We start from the raw sequence: 25,932 nt of genomic DNA, 5'->3' as shown, positions 1-25,932 counted from the left end.
AGGTTATCCTCACCATAAGGCGATCGTTTTCCTGTATATTATGAGTACAGCTACTACAATTAGAAGGCATAATGTTTGGGAAGGAGGGGGATTCTTCACTCCGTCGACCATGCGGGTCAGTCGGTGTGCACAAACCACTTGATCAATTTCATCACCAGTCAAAAGTTTGGACACCTACTCACTCAAGGGTTTTGCAGCCAATCAACGGTGTGTTAAAAGGTGGATTTGGGGGTTTTCATTGCCACAGATATAAATGGTTTGGTTCAAGTGTAAAATAAACTACATTATTGTGGTTGCGGCAGAAATGCTTTTGGGACTCCAGGAGTTTACATCGGAAGACTTGCAAAGGGTACGGCACCATACGAATGCTCGCCCTCCCAGGCTCTCCAGATCTGTTTAACTTTTTTTTTTTTACAGAAAAGTAGTTTGATTTAGCTTATTTATTTACACACACACACACACACACAGGCTCCGTTTTCATCCTGTTTTCATCCCTCACAGTAGGTGGCGGCATACACACTAAATTGTGCGAACGCCAATATACCATAGAATAAGGAAAAGAAGCGGCGGCAGCAGAAGACTCGATCCATGGTGGAAATCCCATCGTTTCAACCGTTAACTCGGGAGAAGCCGAGTTAAAATGGTTGATATTCGACCGGAGAAGCATCCTCAAACTCACTTTAACGTCGTCAACGTCGCTCTTGCAATGTAGGTTCTTTGTTTTTCAGTGGGGCAATGTTGATAACGCGAACTTGGCTACTCAGCTAGCTTGCTAGCTAACCTGGATTGTTTTGACTCTCGAGGGGCTAGCTAGCTAGCACCTAGCATTACCTATTTAGCTGGCTGGTTAGCGACACAATACATGCAGTTCTGCGATAAGGCGTAGTTAGCTAGCAATGTTTCTAGCCAGCTGTTGCTAGATTAATTTAAATCGTGAGCAGCTGTTGATCTCGTGCTTTATTTTTTTAGCTAGCTAAACTATGCATGGTGGTCGTTTTCCATTATTAAAAACATCAGGTAACGTTACATTGATATAGGCGGGTCATCAATGCAGTTTTTCGCCCGTCCCGACTCTGCTCATCTGCGTTTGCTAACATACGTGATGCATAGCTAGTTAGCTAAACCACTGACTTTTAGCATATTGTCTCGTTTTACGACCCTCTAAATGTACGTAGTTGTAGTTTGGTACATTTTGGAATATGAGATTGAGAGTATGTGACAATTCATCACCCTTCTTGCAGGGCACAACTAATTACGTTTAGGTAGCCGCTGCCAACGTTGGTTTGGCGAGGTTATTAAAGTTCATGTCATGAACGCTCGGAGCCCAACAAACCGTTAATATAGTGTAACTAGCTCGATGTCGGGCTAGACTTGTATAGCTGTGCTAACTTAACCCTCAACATAACGTAATCCGGTGCCTGTATAACCATAGTTCACATCATTTCGGTTATGTAATCATAATGCGAATTGGTCTTGTTAGCTAACGTTACGTTTCCAGTCATCATGGGCATTGCAGATGGATGTGAATTACAAAGTGATGTAACTAGAAAATTGTACGCTTGGTACAGTGGACCTGTATGTTTCATAATTGTATGTTCAAAAGGCCATCTGAAAATGAGGGCCAGGGGATGGGGATCTCAGAGCTCGTATGAATCAGTTCTATATGTAATTCAATGGATGGGATATCCACTCCGTCAGTGTCTGCCTGCAAATGGAGGACCGCACAGCCTCTCTCAGACCCATAGCAGGAAATTACTCTAAATCAAAAGTATCCTCGCTGTCAAGAGGGGAGAAAACACATTTTTAACTTTGGGCTCGCAAAAGACTAAGACTGGCTCTTACTTCATAAACCACTGGGGCCTTCTTGAGTTCAGATTTCGTGTGTCCCCCACCCTCATCAAAGCTTCCCATCCCTCTTATAGGGTGTCCACCTACTCTGCCCAGAGTGGGTGAAAACACACATTGGTGATAACATTTCACCTTATGTTATAAAATACATTTTTACCAATACATGATTATTCGTGTTCTGAATCGTTCAGTGGGGTCTCTAACATTTCGTTAACATTCTATCCAAGAAGTTGGATTTCATAACCAAATCCATCCGTCAAGCTCCGACGTGGCAGTGCAGGTTTCTCGTTACAACTTTTGAGTATTTTACATTTTGTGGTCATCGTCTTCAAAGCAAAATTACCATGACGAGCTGTATTAAATGTAAAATGTTTTGGAAAATAAAAAGCTTGGTATACGCCTGTGGAGGGGAGGACGGCTGGAACGTAGCGAATGGAATGGCATCAAACCCATAAAACCATGTGTTTGATGTTGATACCGTTCCACTTATTCCTTTTCATCCATTACCAAGTGCCCGTCCTCTCAAATTAAGGTGCTACTAACCTGTTTTATGTGCTCTGTTGACATTTAAGAGAACTGCTTGTTTTTGTGAGTAATCTTTAAAAATGACATTTAGAAAATAAAAATAAATAATATGAAAAGACGGCATGTTTCAAAATCGATATCAATCTTACCGCTATATTGTTAAATGTCCTGTGATTCGAGAAGAAATATGAGTTCAACGGGAAAGTGAATGTGTTAGGTAGCCAGTAACCTTAATTCTTGCACAGAATCCAGCCTAGCTGGTGTGATTTATTTCATATTTTCCACTTTTTCTCTGGCCTCTTGATTTAGTCACCTCTAATTCCGTCTATCCTACAAGGGTAAAATCACCAATAATTTTTGAACGGATTATGATAGAGACATGAGGTTTGAACCTTTGGTTTTCTTTATAGGATTATCTACACAATTAACATTTTACCCATTGGTCAAAAGCTGCATTTCTGATTGGGCACTAGTTATTAGCATGTCTTTGACATGGTAGGTTAAATATAACCAACCTGTCTTACAGATCATGTGAAAGGGCAAAGACAAGCATCATGACCATACACCACTTAACTAACTCATCATTATGACATGAACGCTTACAGTATTTCAGGTCGATGCATGTACAAGTTGGGATGCTTGGCTGTGTGGCAAATAGATACAATTCCACTCTTAAACTAGCAATGTATATTTTTTTTGCTGTCAGCTAATTACTTTTACTAAGTCTTCGATCGGAATACGTTTTTGCCCTAGAAATACCGATCCAGAGATCATTTTATTGCTATTTTGCATGTCTGTAACTCTTTTACCATGTAACTGTTACTGGACGTCTGTTTCCGTTATCTCTATTTCCATTATGAAATATTGCATCAAATGATAGAGGGATGTTGATGGGTATCCATTAATCGGTTAGCTGCTGAAAATACATTTGACCAGTCATGCTTTCGTTCTATAGGTTAATTTGCATAATGTAGTGGAATTAAATTAAGCGGAATAGCCTATCACCTGTCAGACAGTGCGAGAGCACCTCAGAAAGCTGCTACTGGAGTGAAACGTGCTTTTATAAGCCCAGTCGTTGCGCATGGATGCAATAAAGAGGTCAGTGGAGCGCAAACAGTAGGGAATAGATGGATGCGGTATTTTTATTTTATTTAACTAGGCAAGTCAGTTAAGAACACATTCTTATTTACAATGACGAATTGGCTCACATTCAACAAATTTGATCAAACAAAGTGAATATTTGTCAAATCCGTCATGATTGATGTATTGTAATAGGCCCACAATGTGGTTAATAAAGTTCGATTTCGAAATATATTTGGCTGTTTTCAATGCATAACATTTAGAAGTTGTCCATTTTCAGGTTTAGAAGAAGTGACTGCTAAATGCCGTTCGTATAAGCTGGTAGTAGAGTTAGCATACAGAAATCGGTGGTGTGGTAGTCAAGTCATTTTTAACTGTAATGCAGTTGATTGATGACGATAACATCAACATTTATTGTGGTTGACATCCATACAAGCATTATACTTAAGGCACGAGTGGGTGTGGTATATTGGCCATAAACTACAAACCCATGACGTGCCTTATAGCTATTATAAACCGGTTACGTTTATTAAAACGGTAAAAGCAAATGTTTCATCATACCTGTGGTATATCAATCAGAATTCAGGGCTTGAACCACCCAGTTTATAATCCTATTTTTTACCTCAACGTATACTGAACAATAATATAAACGCAACAATTTCAACAATTTTACTGAGTTACAGTTCATATAAGGAAGTCAGTCAATTGAAATGAATTTGTTAGGCCCAAATCTATGGATTTCACATGACTGGGCAAGGGGTGCAGCCATGTGTGGGTCCACCCACTGGAGAGCAAGACCCAGCCAATCGGAATAAGTTTTTCCCCACAAAAGGGATTTATTACAAACAGAAATACTCATCAGCACCCCCTCAGACGATGCCGCAGATGAAGAAGCCAGATGTGAAGGTCCTGGGATGACGTGGTTACATGTCATCTGCGGTTGTGAGGCCGGTTGGCTGTACTGCCAAATTCTCTAAAATGATGGTGGTTTATGGTAGAGAGATTAACATAAAAATTCTCTGGCAACAGCTCTGGTGGACATTCCTACAGTCAGCATGCCAATTGCACACTCCCTCAACTTGAGACAAAATGTGCAGTCAAAACTGCACATTTTAGTGGCCTTTTGTCCCCATCACAAGGTGCACCTGGGTAATCATGCTGTTTAATCTGCTTCTTGATATGCCACACCTGTCATGTGTATGGATTATCTTGGCAAAGGAGAAATGCTCACTAACAGGGATATAAACAAAGTTGTGCTCCAAATTTGAGAGAAATAAGCTTTTTGTGCATATCGAACATTTCTGGGATCTTTTATTTCAGCTCATGAAACACATGGGAGCAATACTTTACATGCTGCATTTTATATTTTTGTTCAGTATAGTTTGAAATACACAAACAATAGCCAAAATTAGACTAATTTTGTCAGGAGGGCAGCGAGGACACTCGTGATCTTTCCCCCACAGAATCTTTTTCCAATGTGTTTCCATGGTATTTCCATTGTTTTGGTTGAGTTCCATTGACCTCTTTGCCTAATCTATTGCGCAACAAATAACAATTCTAAATGCAACTTGTGTTAACTTTTTAAAATTGTGGCCATAAAAACAGTTATCAGTCTTGCCATAGTTTTTCCAGTAGATTTAAGTCAAAACTGTAACTTGGCCTCTCAGGAACATTCACTGTCTTCTTGGTAAGCAACTCCAGTGTAGATGTGTCCTTGTGTTTTAGGTTATTGTCCTGCTGAAAGGTAAATTCATTTCCCAGTGTCTGGTGGAAAGCAGACTGAACCAGGTTCTCCTCTAGGATTTTGCCAGTGGTTAGCTCTATTCTGTATCTTTTTTTATCCTGAAAAAATCCACAGTCCTGAATGATTGCAAGGATACCCATAACATGGTACAGCCACCACTAGCTTGAAAATTATGGAGCATGGTACTCTGTAATGTGTTTGGAGCTAATCCAATACAACATCACTTTTTTTCAGTACAAAAAGTGAATTGCTTTGCCACATTTTTAGCATTTTTACTTTAGTGCCTTGTTGCAAACAGGATGCATGTTTTGGAATATTTTTATTCTGTATAAGCGTTCTTCTTTTCACTCTGTTATTAAGGTTAGTATTGTGGAGTAACTACAATGCTGTTGCTGCATTCTCAGTTTTCTCCTATCACAGCCATTAAACTCTGTAACTGCTTTAAAGTCACCAATGACCTCATGGGGAAATCCCTGAGCACTTTCCTTCCTCTCCGTCAACTGAGTTAGGAAGGAAGCCTGTATCTTTAGTGACGACTGGGTGTATTGATACACCATCCAAAGTGTAATGAATAACTTCACCATAAACAAAGGGATATTCAATGTCTGCTTGGATTGTGAGGCATTGGAAAACCTCCCTGGTCTTTGTGGTTGAATCTGTGTTTGAAATTACCTGCTCAACTGAGGAACCTTACAGATATTTTTATGTGGAGATGTAGTCATTCAAAAATTATGTTAAACACTTATTGCACACAGTGAGTCCATGCAGATATTTATTTTAATTAACCTTTATTTAACTAGTTAAGTCAGTTACAAACACATTCTTATTTACAATGACGGCCTACCCCAGACAATGCTGGGCCAATTATAAGCTGCTCTATGGGACTCCCAATCAAAGCCGGTTGTGATACAGCCTGAAATCGAACCAGGGTCTGTAGTGACACCTCTGTGCCTTAGACCGCTGTGCCACTTGGGAGCCCATGTGACTTGGCAAAGTTTTACTCCTGAACTTATTGTATGCTTGCCATAACAAAGGGGTTGAATACTTATTGACCCAAACATTTCAGCTAATCATTTTTTAAATTAATTTGTAAAAACAAATCAAAGCATCCTTCCACTTTGACATTAAGCCTGGGTGGCAGGTAGCCTAGTGGTTAGAGCGTTGGACTAGTAACCGAAAGGTTGCAAGATCAAATCCCTGAGCTGACAAGGTAAAAATCTGTCGTTCCACCCCTGAACAAGGCAGTTAACCCACTGTTCCTAGGCCGTCATTGAAAATAACTATTTGTTCTTAACTGACTTGCCTAGTTAAATTGTGTGTTGGCCAGTGACTCTACATTTAATCAATTTCAAATTCAGGCTGTAACACAACAAAATATGGGAGAAGTCAAGTGTGAGTACTTTCTGAAGACACCGTATATTAGTAGGCTATATGTAAAGGCCACATTAAATTGAGAATACTCTGATGGGTGAGAATATTATCAAGTGCTTGTCAAATTATAAATCAGAGATTGATGAAGTGTGTGCAGCCTGCGCAAAGCAACAGCAGATCGCATGGATTTCATGCAACTTTTTTTCAAATCCTAATTTCTTGTTCATGCAGCCTTAGCCTAAATGTATTGATTTCTAATAGATTCTAAGGTTTGTATCACAACCAAAGTTGCATAAATAACTCTAAATTAACCATATAGGAGGACCTGTTTCAAATGGTCACTTTAAACACAGAATAGCCACATGTATGCACTCCCTTCTAAATCGTTTGGGGGAAAATATCAATTGTATTCTTACTAGAAATCTTGTCTGCTAAATGAACTATGCCAGATCAGGGCCTAAGAAGGAAGACCCAGAATATGCTATTATGTTCTTCTGAAACAGGCTACATTTTCTTCATATAATGTTTGTGTGCATTTTACATTTGCTGTACTTTTCACTGCATTTGATACATTCAACAACATGATAAGAATATTCCTTAAAATGTGAGACAAATAAATGGGTTGAGTGAGAGGACTAACTGGTGTCTCCAAGTGTGCACAGTTCCTACGTAATTTCAATGCACATTTGACTTAAAGACGAGTCTTCTATACAGTGCTTCTTTTTTTTTTTTAGCTCTCCTTAGCTGTGCCGTTAAGGAACTAGAGTAATCACACTTTTAGTTGTTTTGTTTGGAACACAGCCCTGCATCTCCGCCATCAAACAATTACTGTTGTTTACACAATCAAAAAATGTGGCCATTTTAAATCGCTTGTTAAAGCTTGTTCTATTGCCAACATGACTAGCTAAGTTATAAAATGCGCTTATGGTGTTAGACTTTCACAAGTCTATTCAGAGAAACGGGATTGTAATTTGTTCATTCAGGTGTGTGTTCTGTTGTGAATTTTCATCACACTAGACAAACCGGGTTAATTTTTTTCAAAACAACCCAGGGTATGACGCTATGTCATCTTGTAAATGTACATCAAAAACGTTGACACTGTATATGACATGCGTTTTATGATATGAAAATGTGAAGTACACATTTGGACTCTCGGGTGTTTGGCTGCTTGTATGACATCAAAGCGGTATTTATTATAATCCTCAACTTCTTATCCTTCAAAATACGTAGTCCTCTTAATTTACAGCATTTCCCTAACTCGGGACAACAAAAAGTGACGAAGTTGCCCAATTAGCAGGAACGGTGGGGGCAACTTCTTGTCGCGTGCGGTGCTCATTTTCAGCACGGCTATCAGTTTTAGCATATTACTGTACAGCCACCGCGTTAAAATTACACAACTGTAACCAGTATCACTTTCATTGATTGGTATGGATATTGACCTTTATATTAGGGCTGGGAATTGCCAGGGACCTCACGATACAATATTATCACGATGCGTCAATACGATATGTATTCCGATTCTCACTATTCTTTATGTATTGCAATTTGATATTACAATTAGATTTTGCTCACTATGTCTGCTGCAGAGAGATGAGCTGGCATGAGAGAATTAGTTTTGATCAGTCATGGAAATTAAAAGCATTGAAAACATGTTGGCTCACTATTTAAACAAGCTATAGGATGAAAAATACCAGTGTTTTGTCGCAGGTACAGCCCATTTGGCACTAGCTAACGCTATGTAGCAACAACAAAAAATGTCAAAGTATCTATATAATATAGTCCAGAAATAATATCACTTAGTGTATCGATTCCCCCTTCCCATCACTATTGTATATTCTTGTGTATTTATTTTATTCTCATGTACTTTTTTATTTCTCGTGTATTTATTTTATGACTGATTTGATTTAACCTATGAAGCTCTGAAAAAACAGCTAGTTGCATAATAAATAAATAAATATTTTACCAGTTTTCTTTGTCTGCGTGCTATCATTTTATAGCACCTCAGGCTCACTTTTTGCTCCCTCTCTCTTCTCCCTATCTTTCCGTCCCCCTGTCCAGTCATATTAGTGTGTATCTTGCCGCGTCGGAGCCATGTTGGTGAAAGACAAGCTGGAGGCGGTGCTGAACGTGGGGCTGCGTGTACCCAGCATCATGCTGCTGGAGGTACTTTACCGCTGGGATGTCAGCTCCTTCTTCCAGAAGATCCAGAGAAGCAGCCTCAACAACAACCCTCTCTTTCAGTACAAGTACCTGGCTCTCTACCTGCACTATGTTGGTCAGTACCACCCCGCTCCAGTGCTGCCCTTTGAGTGGTCATTTATAGCATTTGTACTTTTCAACAGCATATTTTGACTAAAGCACCCATCCACTTCTGAATAATGTGAAAATTCATTTTTATAAGCTGGCGTTTCTTTCTATATTAGCCAATATAACATTTTAAAGTCGCCTCTTCATTGTTGACGTTGAGACTGGTGTTTTGCGGGTACTATTTAATGAAGCTGCCAGTTGAGGACTTGTTTCTCAAACTATACACACTAATGTACTTGTCCTCTTGCTCAGTTGTGCACGGGGCCTCCCACTCCCCTTTCTGTTCTGGTTAGCGCCAGATTGCGCTGTTCTGTGAAGGGAGAAGTTCACAGCGCTGTACATGATCTTCAGTTTCTTGAAGGCCAGTTTTTATTGCTTCTTAAATTAGAACAACCGTTTTCAGCTGTGCTAACATAATTGCAAAAGGGTTTTCTAATGATCAATTTGCCTTTTTAAAATGATTAACTTGGATTAGCTAACACAATTTGCCATTGAAACACAGGAGTGATGGTGGATTGTAATGGGCCTCTGTACGCCTATGTAGATATTCCATAAAAAAGGTTTCCACATACAATAGTAATTTACAACATTAACAATGTCTACACTGTATTTCTGATCAATTTGATGTTATTTTAAAGGACAAAAACAAGGACATTTCTAAGTGACCCCAAACTTGTGTGTGTGTGTGGAGAGAGATTATTTTGTTTTACCCTTCCATCTTTCCCCTAATCGGAGTAAACTAATTTACAACATCTCTTAGTCTTCTGCTTCCAGTTTATCCGTACTATATACATTTTACAATAGTTATCTGTTAGTTTGTTTTTAGTTCCATCCATCAGCTCCACTCAACCACTCCCATCTCTGAACATCATCTATTTGCCATATATTTTTCAACTGTGCTGTGATGTTTCACAAAAGTTCCAAACTTTTGTACATATTGTAACTTAAAGAAATATTTTTGCTAAGAGTATTATTATATTATTAATCGATTGACTATGACTTAAAATCACTCAGCCATGCTATTTGCAGTAAATAGCCCATATAGTCCATCTTTAATGATGTTGTAATCGTCAGATAGGTTCTGTTTGCACTTTCTGTTTTGGAGTGGCCAAGAAAAGCTAGAAATGTTGTCAGCCAATAGGTTGTTTGGGCTGTAGTGCTGCAGTATCACTCGTGTGCCTGACCAGGAAAAACACTGCAGTCGCAGTATGTAAAACTGGGACCCAGTTTTTCATGGTTGGGTCTCATGCATATGAATGTAATTTATGGACTATTTAAGTGATAATCGAGGGGACTATGCGTTCTATGGAAAATAATACAACACGATGTGGAAAGTGTGTAGCACGTCGTGACACTGAACTTTCACGATGTTGCATTGTTTTCCAGAGAACGCGTTGAGCCCCCGAGTTCATTATCCCGCTTATACCATAGCTATAATTTGAAATGTGTTCATTTTTGCCGGTAAAAATGTGTTTGGCATCCACTGAAATAGATAGCTACAGCTGCTGCCTTGGTAACCAGATAGACTTGCTAGCTTAGCTAACCAAACCATCCGTCCTCGCTTACTATGAAAATCAAATGAAACAATTAAACTTTTAATTTCAAGAGCAGCTCGAACATAGAACACATGAGAATGAACTACAGCAATTGAATTGTACAGTGCTTTATAGGGAAATAATTAACGCGTTTGAATGCCCATTCAAGCTATTTAAAAACGAGTATTCAACAATGCCATGGTATAAATGCATATCGTTTAAGTTCAGCTAAGCATTTTTAAACCTACTACTGTCTTGAATGGCGTTGCATTTGAAATGCTTTTAGGTTTGTCGTAGATTTAGCTCAGACAGGATAAAAGCAGTGACACGAGGATAAAGTCTGACAGTTTGTAGTCAGCGTTGACTGTAAGGGTGAACATGCTTCTGCTACGTTTTGTATTTCTAATGGCACGTCAACATGGGCACAGACAGTACTTCTGATTCAGTATGTCTATGCTCTGCTTGAGAGTGGGCCTGGCCCACTAAAGAGCTCAGTGAAGGCAGGGTGTTCGCTGAATGCTTGTTTCCTAATTAAAGCATGGCATGGCATGGCCTGACCTTAGACATCTGCTGCTGCAACTGTCTGCCTGCAGTCGGACACTTTTTTTTTTAAACGTTGTCATGGTGAAACTTTGGCTCAGACACATTTTCCTCTCCTTTGTAATTTACCTCTGCTTTTTTTCCACCATCCGAGACCCAAGTATTTTAATGGGACTTTCCGTGATGCTCAAGGTGGTATAATTAACCTTGAAATGTGCACAGAAGTGTTAAAGGAAAGATTCACCCATTTTGAATGCATTCACCCATCTCTCCGAGATGCACAAATACGATATAACATTCAAAATGGGTGAATCTTTCCTTTAACCAATACCATGCACAAATTGTTAACTGCTTTGCACGGGGGGCTGGGGGGCTGGCCCGTGCAGGGAGTAGGAGAACGAAGTCATCCCCTCCCCTCTCAAAGAAGACTCTCTTTCCAGGGGAAAGGAGAAGGCCTCGACTATAATGCAGTCACTAGATATGCTAATTATCAATGGGAAGGAATTACATATTTTTTAAATATATATTGTTATTTTTACTGTAATTTTTTCTAATTTTGTATGTATACTGTGTGTGTACAAACTTTCCTTGACCTCACCAGTGGTCTTTTTAGTGGCTTTGCATACTTGGCTGAAGTTTGTGGGTGTGACAATGAGGCTGGTATTTGCTGATGAACACACTGGGCAGCAGAAAACCGTGGACTGGACTGAACCTCAGTGTGTGTGTGTGCTGCTGATGTCTCTCTTGGAAATAGATGGATGGGGAGCAGGATATTCTCAAATCTTTTAACTGTATTTCTAGGTTTCAGCAAATATTTCATATCTCATGAGGCCCTATCTCATTTTATTAGCATTTTTCATCATTTTGGCTCTTGCTATAGCCTATTGCTGTAGTCTTTCTCTAACTGTGTTGCTTATGGACGATTAGGGGCAGTGTATTTATACTGCCAGCACTGATGATTCTTTCACATCGGTCCACTCTTTGTCCTGTCTGCATGACTTTGCGTAGAAAATAGCTCTGGATCCATGGCTGTGGATTAACGGCTCTGTTTTATCGCTGTCTCTGCTGTTAAACAAGTCCTTCTCATCTGTGTTGTGTTGGCTTACCTAATGCAGGCCAAGGAACAGGATGTGCTCTTGTTAATACACATTGCTGCACCTGACCATGGCTGGAAGGCTTTTATATGAGCACTATACAGATACTGTCAGGCCCATCCCTCCCCTATGGACCCATGAGTCAGTAAGCCTAGCTAGGCCAATATCACCAGGACGGCTATATTCGTTTTGTGAAATTGTTTGCCCCAGGCACAGGATTAAAAAAAATATATATATTTTATTTTAATGTACCTTTTTATAGTCAGACTTCATTATTTTCACTATCTGCTTAATGTTCCCTCAGTAGTGAGCATGTCTGGAGGAGTGGCTGGGGAGCACGTGACTTGAGTTTGTCAGGTGGGCATAGGAACCTGTGAGTTGGGTATGCTGGGAAACTGGGCCTCTACTTTTTCTATTCAGGCCCTGTTAAGATTTTTGACCTGTACCAACGCAGCACACGTAAGGTGACAATGACTGAGTGGTCTAAGGCTGTGTTCCTGACTGGCCGTAGCCTCCCTCCCTCTGGGGCGTGGGTTCTGAGAGTGCAACTGCGAGCAGGAGCCTCTCCAACTAAAGCACCCACACATTGTTAAACACACTGACTCATATTCACCACTTCAGGAAGGTGCTAGGCTACTAACCAAACACCAGGCTCTGTAAAGTAAGAGCTTGCACTCTTAAGATTACAGTATGGACTTCTTCTTTCAGTCAAGGTTTTATCTGGTTCTGATTGTGTTCAAGGCATGTCGTCAGCAGAGCTTCCTCTCCCGTCCTACCGCCACACTTCTCTGTTTTCTGCTTTGTGATGGTTGTGACTGAGCATCCAGACCAGAACGGAGGCTCATGGATAAGCCTATTGACAGCAGTGACGTGGCGGCCTTGCCGGCTTGCAGAATATAGCTCCATCTCCTCCTCTCAGGATTACGTAAGCAGCATCCGGTGGTGGCCACAGGCCGAGGAGGGAGAGAGGGAGGGTAAAACTGCCCACACAAAGCTCTAATCTCCCGTCCCCGTCAGCCTGGCTGCCTGTCACAGTGAGGCTGGCTCACCCTGACTTGGCCACACACACACCACTGGCTCGGAACACTGACCCCAGTCAGGGCCCGTGGCACTTAGACTTAGAGGATCATAATCGTTTTGGTTTTCATGGGAGGTAGAATGATATCAGTATCTGTCTGTGTAGTTGTTGTCATGCCAGAATGATTCAGTCCACTGACCACACTTTCAAGCCTCAATGGCTAACTATCCTCTTATCCCCCACTGTTGTTGTCATGCTCCCTGCCCTTTATTGATTGTTTGACCAGGTTAAGTTGCATGTTTGACACGCACACACACACACTGTCTGTGCGCAGGATGGTGGAGAGAGCTTTAGAGGAGTGGGCATGTTAGCTGTCTGCTAATGGAATCCCCAGGATGGATTGGCTGGGTGGATCTGTTGCACGCTGGGTCCAGGTCGGCCAATCGAGTCCCTGGCGTTTTGGTGCCTGTTGATTTGTCTGGAGGAGAATCTCAATGACATACTCCTCGTATCCTCTCCCCTCGCTGCCGCCTCAAAAGGAGGGACCTCTGACTTTTTTTCCCCCCATCTAATGGATTTTGAGAAGTAGGTGAAGAGAGCGAGGACGCGAGGAGTATGCAATTGAGATTTTCCCTTCTGACCGTTTTCTGCTGACTCCACTAAACCAGGCAGGCCACGCTCAACCAAGATGGCGGAGGGCAGGCAGGGTTATTGGTTTCACTGTCCTCGTGATAATAGAACTCATCTGAGATGATTGGAATAACAGTTGAGGATTATTCAAGAAGTGAATGCCAGTTAGACAGTAGTGGACGTCCGTGTTAATAAACTATTCCTTAATATGTGTGAGACCAACAGCAGCTGAAGCAGGCACATATATTTTTGTCCCTTTAAAAAAAGCCGTCTTTGTGCATTATTCCACTTCATGGCTGTACTGTAAAGACCCCTTATTCCTTCTGTGATTCACTGTCCTGACTGTCTCTGCTCTGCTGTGTGTCAGGTTACATCCTCAGCCTGGTGCTCCTGACTCTGCCTCGTCAGCACCTGGTGAAGCTCTACCTGTACGTGCTCACCGCCCTGCTGCTCTTCGCCGGACACCAAGTCTCCAGGTGAGAGAGAGACACACACTACAGGAACTATAGCTAAAATAATCCTTGACTGAGAATACAAGTATCTAAGTATCTGACTGAGCGGTGGTAGGCAGAAGCAGGCGCGTAAACATTCATTCAAACAGCACTTTCGTGTGTTTCGCCAGCAGCTCTTCGTTATGCGTCAAGCATTGCGCTGTTTATGACTTCAAGCCTATCAACTCCCGAGATGAGGCTGGTGTAACCGAAGTGAAATGGCTAGCTAGTTAGCGCGCGCTAATAGCGTTTCAAACGTCATTCACTCTGAGCCTTCTAGTAGTTGTTCCCCTTGCTCTGCATGGGTAACGCTGCTTCGAGTGTGGCTGTTGTCGTTGTGTTCCTGGTTCGAGCCCAGGGAGGAGCGAGGAGAGGGACGGAAGCCATACGGTTACACTGGCAATACTAAATTGCCTATAAGAACATCTAATAGTCAAAGGTTAATGAAATACAAATGGTATAGAGGGAAATAGTCCTATAATTCCTATAATAACTACAACCTAAAACTTCTTACCTGGGAATATTGAAGACTCGTGTTAAAAGGAACTACCAGCTTTCATATGTTCTCATGTTCTGAGCAAGGAACTGAAACGTTAGCTTTCTTACATAGCACATATTGCACTTTTACTTTCTTCTCCAACACTTTGTTTTTGCATTATTTAAACCAAATTGAACATGTTTCATTATTTACTTGAGGCTAAATTGATTTTATTGATGTATTATATTAAGTTAAAATAAGTGTTCATTCAGTATTGTTGTAATTGTCATGATTACAAATACATTTTTAAAAATTGTCCGATTAATCGGTATCGGCCTTTTTGGTCCTCCAATAATCGGTATCAGTATCGGCGTTGAAAAATCATAATCGGTCGACCTCTACATAAAACAGTTACCGGTATTACAGTAGTGACTTTCTGACCATATTAGGATTCTGGCTCTGGACTATTTGGTGGCTTCTACTGGCCTTGATTGTGCTTTAACTCTTGTTGAATTCTCTGAGGCGTGGTTCTGTGTTTTAACCAGTGAGGACAGAAGACAGCAGGTGGGACTGCAAGAGCTGACCTCTGACTGTGTTGTCTTCGTGTTTCAGGGATTATGTCCGCAGTGAGCTGGACTCCGGGTACGAGGGACCGCTCTACCTGGAGGCGCTGTCTATGAACCGTTTCTCCACCGCCCTCATAGGTAATTAACTAAACACAGTCCCACCTTCACCACCACCCTCACAGGCAGCTACAGTGCCTTCAGAAAGTATTCACACCCATTCACTTTTTCCAGATTTTGTTGTGTTACAGAATGGATTTAAAATTGTTTGTTTTTTGTCACTGGCCTAGACACACTATATCCCATAATGTGGAATTATGTTTTTAGAAATGTTTACAAATGCATATGAAAAGCTGAAATGTCTTGAGTATGAGTATTCAACTCCTTTATGGCAAGGAGTTCAGAAGCCAAGTTCAGAAGTAGTTCAGAAGTAAATATTTCCTTAACAAGTCACATAGTAAGTTGCATAGACTCACTCGTTAAACACTATTATTGCACACATGATTTTTGAATGACTACCTCATCTCTACCCCACACATACAATTATCTGTAAGGTCCCTTACTACAAAGATACAGGCATCCTTCCTAACTCAGTTGCCGTAGGAGGAAAGCACTCAGGGAATTCTAAACAACAAATTGACAGTGAAAAGGAAGGAAGGCTGTATAGAATAGAAATATTCAAAAACATGCATCCTGTTAGCAGCAAGGCATTAAAGTAATACTGCAAAAAAATGTGGCAAAGCAATTCACTTTTTGTCCTGAATACAAAGTATTATGTTTGTGGTAAATCCAATACAACACAATACTGAGTACCACTCTCCATATTTTCAAGCATAGTGGTGGCTGCATTATGTTATGGGTATGCTTGTAATCGTTAAGGACTGGGGAGTTTTTCAGGATAAAAATAAACGGAATAGAGCGAAGCACAGGCAAAATCCTAGAGGAGAATCTGGTTCTGCTTTCAACCAGACACTGGGAGATTAATTCAGATTTCAGCAGGACAACAACTTAAAACACAATGCCAAATCTAAACTGAAGTTGCTTACCAAGAAGACAGTGAATGTACCTGAGGGGTTGAGTTACAGTTTTGACTTAAATCTACTTGAAAATATATGATAAGACCAGAAAATGGATGTCTAGCAATGATCAAACACCAATTTGACAGCGCTTGAAGAATTGTGAAAAGAATAATGGGTAAATGTTGCACAATCCAGGTGCGGAAAGCTCTTATACAATTACCCAGAAAGAATCAGCTGTAATCGCTGCCACAGGTACTTCTATTTTGTATTAACTCAGGGGTGTGAAAACTTCTGTAAATGAGATTTCTGTGTTTCATATTCAATAAATTAGCTACAATTACTAAAAACATGTTTTTCACTTTGTCAATATGGGGTATTGTGTGTAGATAGGTGAGAAAATAATACATTTGATCCATTTTGAATTCAAGCTGTAAGACAACAAAATGTGGAATACTTCAATGGGTATGAGTACTTTATGAAGGCACTGTAATTAAACAGTCCCACCTTCACTACCAACCTCATAGTTAACTCACTAAACAGTCCCACTGGGCCACAGTCTCACAGGTCCCATACCAGCCTCTTACACCCCCACACTTCTCTTACCCCACTTTCTGAGAATCTATGAGTCACTTTGTAGTCGCCCTAAAGTCTGCTTTTACTCGATAACATGGTGATTGTACACTTCATCACTCACAGTATTTTATATATATTTTCTTCCACATCCCATTTTCTTCTACATCCTTTTATCAATCCAACGCCTATCTTTGTCTCCGAGTCTGCTCTGTTTTTCTTCTCCCTGTCTGGCCATTGTTCAATTCTAACGGTCTTCTGAGTGCTCGAGCTAGTTTTATTCGCCCTAGAACCTTTTCAGACAAAGGAAAAGGCCGTGTTCCTTTGCTTCATCCTGTCAGGCAGAAGGTAGGCGGCTGAGGAGCGAGGGGAGGAGAGTTCAGGAGGTTGGCAGTGGGTGCTGTATAATCTGACGATCTGAGGTGCCGTTTGCCGCAGAGCTCCTCGCTCTCTCTCGCTGCCAAAGGTGCTTCTACAGAGTGAGAGAGGGAGTGACGACAGTCTCCCGTACAATGGGAGCGCACACAACTCAGACAGGCCTCTGTCTTTCCCCTTCTTGCTCACTCATTGACATATTTCTTGTTGTGCTGCTTGTCGTAAGAGTGTCAGGTGCTCTGTAGTGCGACTAGTGTCTGTCAGGTTTTATGTTACCGAGGTGTGGGTTCTGCCTCTTCTGAAAATACAGCCGGCCCACAATAGTGTTCGCTTGAGAGCTCAGTGAAAACCTGAAAGCCCAAAAGGGGAAGAAGTGAGTTTCATCATGAATAGGAAGCCTTCCTGTGAAATGACTGACAGTTACGCAATTATCTGTTTCTGATGCTGAGAAGATTCATCCTTCTCTGTGACTAAACACTGCTACTTTGACCATTTGAAAACAGGAGCACCCTTAGATGTCTTCCAGTGATTTTTTCAAATGTACTTTTACTGTTGAAAAGTAATATCCCAAGTATAAATACAGTAAAGTACAGTCAAATACAGTAAAATGTTTGTGCTTCTAGTTCCGACAGTGCAGCAATATCTAACAAGTAATCTAACAGTTCCCCAACACCTACCAAATGCACACAAGTCTAAAGGGGTGAATGAGAATATGTACATGTAAGTATATGGCTGAGCGATGGCCGAGCGGCATAGGCGAGGTGCAATAGATGGTATAAAATACCATCTATTGCACCTCGCCTATGCCGCTCGGCCATCGCTCAGCCATATACTTACATGTAAGTCCCACTGGGCCACAGTCCCACTGGGCCACATTTCTGTAAAATACAGTATATACATATGATATGAGTAATGTAAGATATGCAAATGTTATTAAAGTGGCATTATATCGAGTGTATTGTATAAAGTGACTAGTGATCCATTTAATTATAAGTGGCCAGTGATTGGGTCTCAATGCAGGCAGCAGCCTCTCTGAGTTGGTGATTGCTGTTTAGCAGTCTGATGTCCTTGAGATAGAAGCTGTTTTTCAGTCTCTTGGTCCCAGCTTTGATGCACCTGTACTGTCCTTGCCTTCTGGATGGTAGCATTGTGAACAGGCAGTGGCTCAGGTGGTTAATGTCCTTGATGATCTTTTTGGCCTTCCTGTGACATCGGGTGCTGTAGATGTCATGGAGGGCAGGTAGTTTACCCCCGATGATGCGTTGTGCAGACCGCACCACCCTCTGGAGAGCCTTGCGGTTGAGGGTGGTGCAGTTGCCGTACAAGGCTGTGATACAGCCCGACAGGATGCTCTCGATTGTGCATCTGTAAAAGTTTGTCAGGGTTTTGGGTGACAAGCCAAATTTCTTCAGCCTCCATAGGTTGAAGAAGCGCAGTTATGCCTTCACCACACTATCTGTGTGAGTGGATCATTTCAGTTTGTGATGTGTACGCCAAGGAACTTAACTTTCCACCTTCTCCACTGCTGGCCCTCCAATGTGGATATGGAGATACTCCCTCTGCTGTTTCTTGAAGTCCACGATCATCTCCTTTGTTTTGTTGACGTTGAGTGAGAGGTTGTTTTCCTGACACCACACTCCGAGTGCCCTCACCTCTTTCTAGGCTGATAATCAAGCCCACTACTGTTGTGTCGTCTGCAAACTTGATGATTGAGTTGGAGGTGTGCGTGGCCACGCAGTCGTGGGTGAACAGGGAGTACAGGAGGGGGCTGAGCACACACCCCATGTGGGGCCCCAGTATTGAGGGTCAGTGAAGTGGAGATGTTGTTTCCTACCTTCACCACCTGGGGGTGGGATGTGTGTTTTGTTAAGTAAATCAGGTGTTAAATGGGGTGAAAATAAGATTGGTGTGCCACTCTAAGTAACCCTTTCCCTAACATTTTACATAGAGGGAGGGACTGATCGATGATTCCCTTTGGCACGGTGTGCTGACTTGGCTTGGGACAGTTGTTGAACTTTGGCCTTTTTAGGTTCAATCACTTAAGTACTTTGGGTAAGGCTACTCTCGATGCACATTCAGCCATGAGTCCTGACTGCTGTACTGCACAGTTGCTTTCTAGGGACACTCGAATCTTCATGCATGTTCTGCAGGCGGGTCGCAATGAGGGTTCATGTTTTCCCAGTAACACAGGAGAGCAGTAGGCAGGGACCTCTTGGCCTAGTCCCTAGAGTGTTAGGGAACATGCTGCCTCTCTGTGCCGTCGTCACCAGCCTCAGGGACGTCACGCTCCAGCTCCTGGAGACAGACTGGATCTGACGTTATGACTTCACTGTGTCTCATTCCGTCTGTCATTTCTCTCGCGTGTGATGACGAGTCTCTTAGCTTTCTAGTGCCATCACATGCTTTAGCACTGTGTCATCAGAGTTAACTTGGGGCATGTAGCGGTCAAGATGCACGTGCTCCGGGCCTCAATGAACTCTTTGAGGTGCCTTATTTGTCCTCGAGGGCGTTGCACATTTTGACTCCACAAGTCAGATCTTGGAACACTCGCCCTTTTAAGATTCAGCTGTTCCATGTTACTACACAGTTCAGATACGGTGTGTGCTCCTATAGACTGGGCGTTCACCTGCAGTGTGTTAACCCCGTCCCTCCTGTCCCCCCGCCTCTCTCTCCAGCTCAGCTGGTGGTGTGCACCCTGTGCTCCTGCGTCATGCAGACCAAGAGGATCTGGTTGTTCTCTGCTCACCTGCTCCCCCTGGTGGCGCGCCTCTGCCTGGTCCCCCTGGAGACCATCGTGTTCATCAACCGCTTCGCCATGATCTTCACAGGCCTCGAGGTCATCTACTTCCTGGCCTCCAACCTGCTGGTGCCCTACAACCTGGCCAAGACAGCCTACAGGGAGCTGGTGCAGGTAAAATAGTCTGCGTGGCACTGAATTATTTCCACGCCAGCTAAGTGTCTGCTGGCTCTAGACTGGAGGCGATTCAATGACTACTCGATCACCCAATTGTCACTTTTCTTTCACACACAAGACTGTAAATCTATCAGTTTGCTGCTGTCTCTGTGTTTTTATTTCTCATAGCTAACAATATCTGTGGCATCCTCTGTTCCATGTCCTCCTGTGCCCAGGTGGTGGAGGTGTATGGGCTGCTGGCTCTGGGGATGTCCCTGTGGAACCAGCTGGTTCTGCCCGTCCTCTTCATGTGCTTCTGGCTGGTGCTGTTTGCCCTGCAGATCTACACCTACTTCAGTAGCCGTGACAAGCCCACCTCCAGAGAGAGGTTGCTCTTCCTCTTCCTCACCAGGTGGGACAGGGCACTGCTTCCTAGAACACTAGAAACCCTTTTCCCTTCTCTCGTGGAATCCGAGAAGTTGGAAACCCAAGTCGATCTGTTTTTGACGGAACTTTTGCACGACATTATTTAATCTGAAGTTCTACAATTTCAGTCCTTTATTATGTCTGTCTGTCGTAAACAAAGAGAATGTGACGTGCCATCTATTACAAATACATACATGATCTCTGAATTGGTTTAGTGAGTTCTCTTACGGTCCCCTTCTGTCCCTTCAGTATTGCAGAGTGCTGCAGCACCCCCTACTCCCTGCTGGGCCTGGTCTTCACCGTGTCCTTTGTGGCGCTGGGCGTCCTCACCCTCTGCAAGTTTTACCTGCAGGGCTACCGGGCCTTCATGAATGACAACACCATGCATCGGTCAGTCAGCCGCATTCTCATTCAGCCCATTTTATGTTGTGTGTTAACCCCGTCCCATAGCTTGAACAATGAGGAATCTTCTTTTTTTTTTGACTGACTGACTGAAAGCACCACATTATTTATGAATCTCTCTTTCTCTCTCTCTCTCTCTTTTTTTCCCCCTTGCTCTGTCTCTCACCATCTCAGGGGAATGACGGAGGGCATCACGCTACTGATCCTGGCTGTGCAGACGGGTCTGATTGAGCTGCAGGTCATCCACCGAGCCTTCCTCCTCAGTATCATCCTCTTCATCGTGGTGGCCTCCATCCTGCAGTCCATGCTGGAGATAGCTGACCCTATCGTACTGGCTCTGGGGGCCTCACGGGACAAGTAAGATACTCGAGGCTGAGTTGGAAATGTCTCACTACTTTGACCAGGGCCTAGGGTTGTGCGATATCCAGATTCATAAGGTCCTTTAGTTTCTCTACCATACCGGGGTACACGGTATTACCAAATATGCAAAAAAAAATAATTATATATGTATATTTTACAAAAAATAAGCACAAAACCATTTTAGGCAACGGGGATCTTGATCCAGGAGGGGATTGAATGTCTCTGCTGTAACCAAGAAGCTTGATCTTGACATCAAGCCACTCAACTAGCAAGTTAGCAAACCAAATGCATAGCTGAAGACCTGCGCTGGATATAAATAGATTTCTTATAACTTATAAGCGGTGGCGCAGCATGCAACCCCAGCGAGGCTTTGAAAATCACACGGTATTGAAAATGATATACGGTATATCGCCCAAGCCTACCAGGGCTTGTCATCCACAGTGAGAATGAAAAGATCACTAGCATAATATAAAAAGGCCTCACTTTCACATGGAAGTCCGTCCAAAATGCCACAACTACATGATTCAGTGCAACACAACTTTATTACGCCACTCAGAGGCGTTGTCCTAGTAAAAGCTCTGTCGGTTGTCGCTCTGTTCAGGAGCCTGTGGAAGCACTTCCGGGCCGTGAGCCTGTGCCTCTTCCTGCTGGTCTTCCCAGCCTACATGGCCTACATGATCTGCCAGTTCTTCCACATGGACTTCTGGCTCCTCATCATCATCTCCTCCAGCATCCTCACCTCACTGCAGGTACACACACACACACACACACCTCAAGCTCTGTCGCCATAAACACACACACACACACACATGCTGTAGTCTGTCCAATTCAAGAGTTCCTTTTAGCCGCTGGTGCACTGGATCCTTTGCCCGTTTGTTTGCAGTAATGACATAAAAACACCAACAATGTTTCATATGTAAGGTGAGATGGCTTTTCCGTTAGTGCTGAAATATATTGCACAGGTCCGTGATGGGGTTGTGACGGGCACGGTAAGGACTGTAAGCTCCCGTATCTGTGCCTGCTATTCCCTGGCCACCTGTGAGTATATATTCCCTGTGAAATATGGAAAACCCTGTGGGGTTTCAGCAACCCAACATCTCAGATTGTTCTGAAATGGTTTCTGTAGTAGAAACCGATAAGATCAGCATTCCAGCAACTTTGTTTTGTTAAAATGGGGTGCGTTGACTATCTGTAATAGAAAAAAGGAAGGCCGCAGACCTTACTACTTTTGTTCTATATATTACCTGTGATTCTAACCCTTGACCCCCAACTGCTTGCCCCAACGTGAGAGTGACCTTTAGTGTCGAAACAAGTGAAACGAAACACCCACACTCAATGTCCTTCTCCCCTAGGTGCTGGGCACCCTGCTAATCTACATCCTGTTCATGGTGGAGGAGGTCCGTAAGGAGCCCGTACAGAACATGGACGACGTCATCTACTACGTGAACGGGACCTACCGGCTGCTGGAGTTCCTGGTGGCGCTCGTGGTGGTGGCCTACGGCGTGTCTGAGACTGTGTTCGGGGAGTGGACGGTGATGGGCTCCACAATCATCTTCATCCACTCCTACTACAACGTGTGGCTGCGCGCCCAGCTGGGCTGGCAGAGCTTCCTGATGCGGCGAGACGCCGTCAACAAGATCAAGAGCCTTCCCACCGCTTCCGACCTGCAACTGGAGCAGTACAATGACATCTGTGCTATCTGCTATCAGGTGACAGAGTGTGTGTGTGTGTGTCCGGTGTGTGTGTGCATGCTGTTTGATAGGTCACCAATATTGTTCTGATAAATGTGTTTTATAGCCCTCTTCTGGTATGAAGGGGTTTAATGCGACCTAAGGGGATGTGAAATTCTGGTAACTTCCTCAAAATTCCCAGGTTTTCCAGAAATCCTGGTGGAGGTATTCCAGATGTTTTTCTTATTCCCTGCTGATTCTGGCAATCCTCCAACTGGAATTTTAAGAAAGTTACCTAAACATTAAAAAAATGTAAATGATAGGTTAGTTTTAATGAGGATGTCTACTGTGATATATTTCCACAAAGCATCATCAGGCATTGTAGTGGACTCTTCTGTGGTTGTCCGTAGCCCTTCAGTAGTTAACCAGTATTCTGTCTCCCTTTCCAGGACATGAAGTCTGCCGTCATCACCCCCTGCAGTCACTTCTTCCACGCTGGCTGCCTCAAGAAGTGGCTCTACGTACAGGAGACCTGCCCCCTCTGCCACAAACAGCTGAAGAGCCAATCACAGCCCGCCAATGCCACCGCTGCCCCAGCCCAGGACATTCTTCCAGCCAATCCCAACCCAGCAGAGGCTGGGCAAGGAGAGCCAGTGGCCGAAGAGAACAAAACAATGACTCAGAACGGTGTTCCGGTTGAAGAGAGCCAAGCCAGATCCTCTTCCTCCCATGCTAACCCTGACCCAGAGCCTGAGGGCCAGGCAGAGGAGGCAGGTCCGTCACAGGGCTCAGGGGAGTCATGTCTCAGGCATCGCCAGCCCAGCAGTCTGCCACCTGCCCTGAAGCAGCATCATCCACAGCATGTGCAGCCGACCTCCAGTTAGAATTACAACAGTCTGCCAGCCCCTGCTGCCTCTGAGCCTCGCTCATGCACGCCTCCTCACACACAGCTAAAGACTATTCATCCTCAAGTGGCTAATACGAACGACTTCGACATGACAGGTTAACTGTTGGACTTTCCCTATTGCCACTATCCAACACCTTCCCCTTAACAAACTCTTATCTATTTGTTGCCTGTTACTTAAAGTATGGTCTTAAATGTCAGTCATTAACATTTCATGGTTAATTCATTTCATTCAAGTACATTTCATGGTTATTAATCCTATAGGATTTCATGTATGAAATCTGACGCAGACTTGAGTGATGCCATACTGAACCTCCATATAATTTCACTGAGAAATCTGCATCGATTTCTCTCACTTAGCATCAAAATAAGTCAGTAGCCGTGCACGAGCCTTGGCTTGTGTTAGCCGGAACGGCTCATAGGAGCAGGAGCCTATCTCCTGTTTCTGAAGCGTGAGGCAGGTCGATGTACAAGTACACCCCCTGGACAGGACGCTAGTGTATCGCAGGGCTTTACCCTCAATCGATCTCTTAAACTCTTGAGTGCCAAGCAGAGACTAATTGGTGTTCCCATTTTTTTATCTTTATCGTATGACTCGGCCGGGGATCAAACTCACAACCTTCAACTCTCAGGACGGGCAATAACAACACGGCCACTGAGTTTAGATGAACAACAAAATGCAGCTATTTGACAGTTGACAGTCATTATACTGTACATCTATCTAGTGTAAGACAAACAAAATATAACATTTGAGATTCCATTAACTCTCGTACAACATATTTCACACACCTTTTCCCCTCTTTAGGTCACTTAACGTAAGCTCACTATTTTGCCACTCCCAAGTGTTTTCCCTCCTTCTGACCCTGGTTGGGCCTCGCCGACCCTCTCCTGGCCTTGTGGCCCACCCTCCCTCACCTTGATGATCTGTTACACGACAACCTTACCGAGTAAGGGCACAGGGTGGGAAAGGCGCTGTGTAGGTCGGAGACACAAACACAACACCGGATGTGTGGTTGACATTCATATACTGAAGAGAACAGACATAGCACTTGACGTAGAGGCTTTATACGCACGCTTAGGCTTGCACGCTGCCACCATCTGGTAGCTGTAGGAACTTTTATTTTCATGATATGTAGCCCACGTGTTATGACATTTGCACTAATGTCATTTATAGCGACGTTCCAAAGTTGTTTTTTTGTCAGGTACTAAATATGTTTGGTTTGTACGAGGAAAGACCTATAAATGTGTGTGTATATAACCGTTCATATATTATATGAAAAGGACTTTTGATATGCCTGCCATAAAGTGTTAAAGCTGCACCGCCCAAATATGAAGTGATCTGAGGCTTGTGTGAACACTTCAGTGTCCTCTATAGGTATAAGTGTGAAGGGTTGAAGGTCACAGATTGAGAGAGGTTGTCAGCACTGAATTTACCTTCAACAGTATTTTGTTAGGCATTTGTTACAGCTTTGAGAATGAATACATGCTATGTATGATCAAACTTGCAAATGCTCCATTTAAATGAAGTTGTAGCGAGTTGGTGGCTTTAGCACATTTTCTTGAAGGTAAATTGTGAGAAGCGGCTAAGAGTGTGAATAGTATTTTACATACATCATGATATTGGCATTTGAAGAGGACTTCTTTTAGCATTTGAAATGCTTTCCTGTTTGGGATTTTGTTTCTTTGTGTTGAAGACCTACATTTTAATTCTGTTTCGATTTTTGTTTTTTGTTTTGTTTGTTTTTATACAAAAAGAACGACATGCTCTGTGAATGCTGAATTCCAGTCAAGTTTCTGTATTGTTTGGTGAGAAATTTGCCTGGTGTCGCCTTTATTGTACAAAATTGAATGTCAAATAAATTCCACCATCCAATTTTAACCTGCAGCTCTTAATGTTGTTCATTTGATTATTCAACATGGGGATGAATAAGCCACAACCTTAAGCATCACCAGGCAAGCACTATCGTGGCTGGAACCTAATCTTGCATAGCTAGACCTCAATGATTGCGGAAGTAAGCAGTCTGGCTCGAGACTAGCTGGAACCAATCATTTATATATACACTAGATGACTGATAGGGAGTGCTATGTT

At 42.9% G+C, this 25,932-nt stretch overlaps 1 protein-coding gene across 1 annotated transcript; it reads left to right on the top strand.

Moving 5' to 3' along the window:
• The first annotated feature begins 471 nt into the window (after nt 1-471).
• Nucleotides 472-25,722, top strand: LOC109892997 (RING finger protein 145). The gene is made up of 11 exons (XM_020485957.2): nt 472-708; nt 8,627-8,843; nt 14,060-14,168; nt 15,274-15,365; nt 19,864-20,099; nt 20,318-20,493; nt 20,757-20,897; nt 21,084-21,266; nt 21,871-22,018; nt 22,622-22,978; nt 23,389-25,722. The coding sequence occupies exons 2-11, from the start codon at nt 8,660-8,662 to the stop codon at nt 23,821-23,823; spliced, it is 2,061 nt and encodes a 686-aa protein (XP_020341546.1). The 5' UTR covers nt 472-708; nt 8,627-8,659; the 3' UTR covers nt 23,824-25,722.
• Nucleotides 25,723-25,932: the final 210 nt, after the last annotated feature.

Source organism: Oncorhynchus kisutch, linkage group LG6 (genome assembly GCF_002021735.2).
Source record: "Oncorhynchus kisutch isolate 150728-3 linkage group LG6, Okis_V2, whole genome shotgun sequence".
Taxonomy (NCBI): domain Eukaryota; kingdom Metazoa; phylum Chordata; class Actinopteri; order Salmoniformes; family Salmonidae; genus Oncorhynchus; species Oncorhynchus kisutch.
Note: the sequence above shows the minus strand (reverse complement) of the source record. Positions and strands in the feature narration are given on the sequence as shown.

Bases quoted from the DNA above. Each gene is read 5' to 3' on its own strand.
- LOC109892997 (XM_020485957.2), top strand. From the start codon at position 8,660: ATGTTGGTGAAAGACAAGCTGGAGGCGGTGCTGAACGTGGGGCTGCGT. The intron at 20,494-20,756 runs GTGGGACAGGGC...CTGTCCCTTCAG, and splicing joins CTCTTCCTCTTCCTCACCAG to TATTGCAGAGTGCTGCAGCA. The intron at 20,898-21,083 runs GTCAGTCAGCCG...TCACCATCTCAG, and splicing joins AATGACAACACCATGCATCG to GGGAATGACGGAGGGCATCA.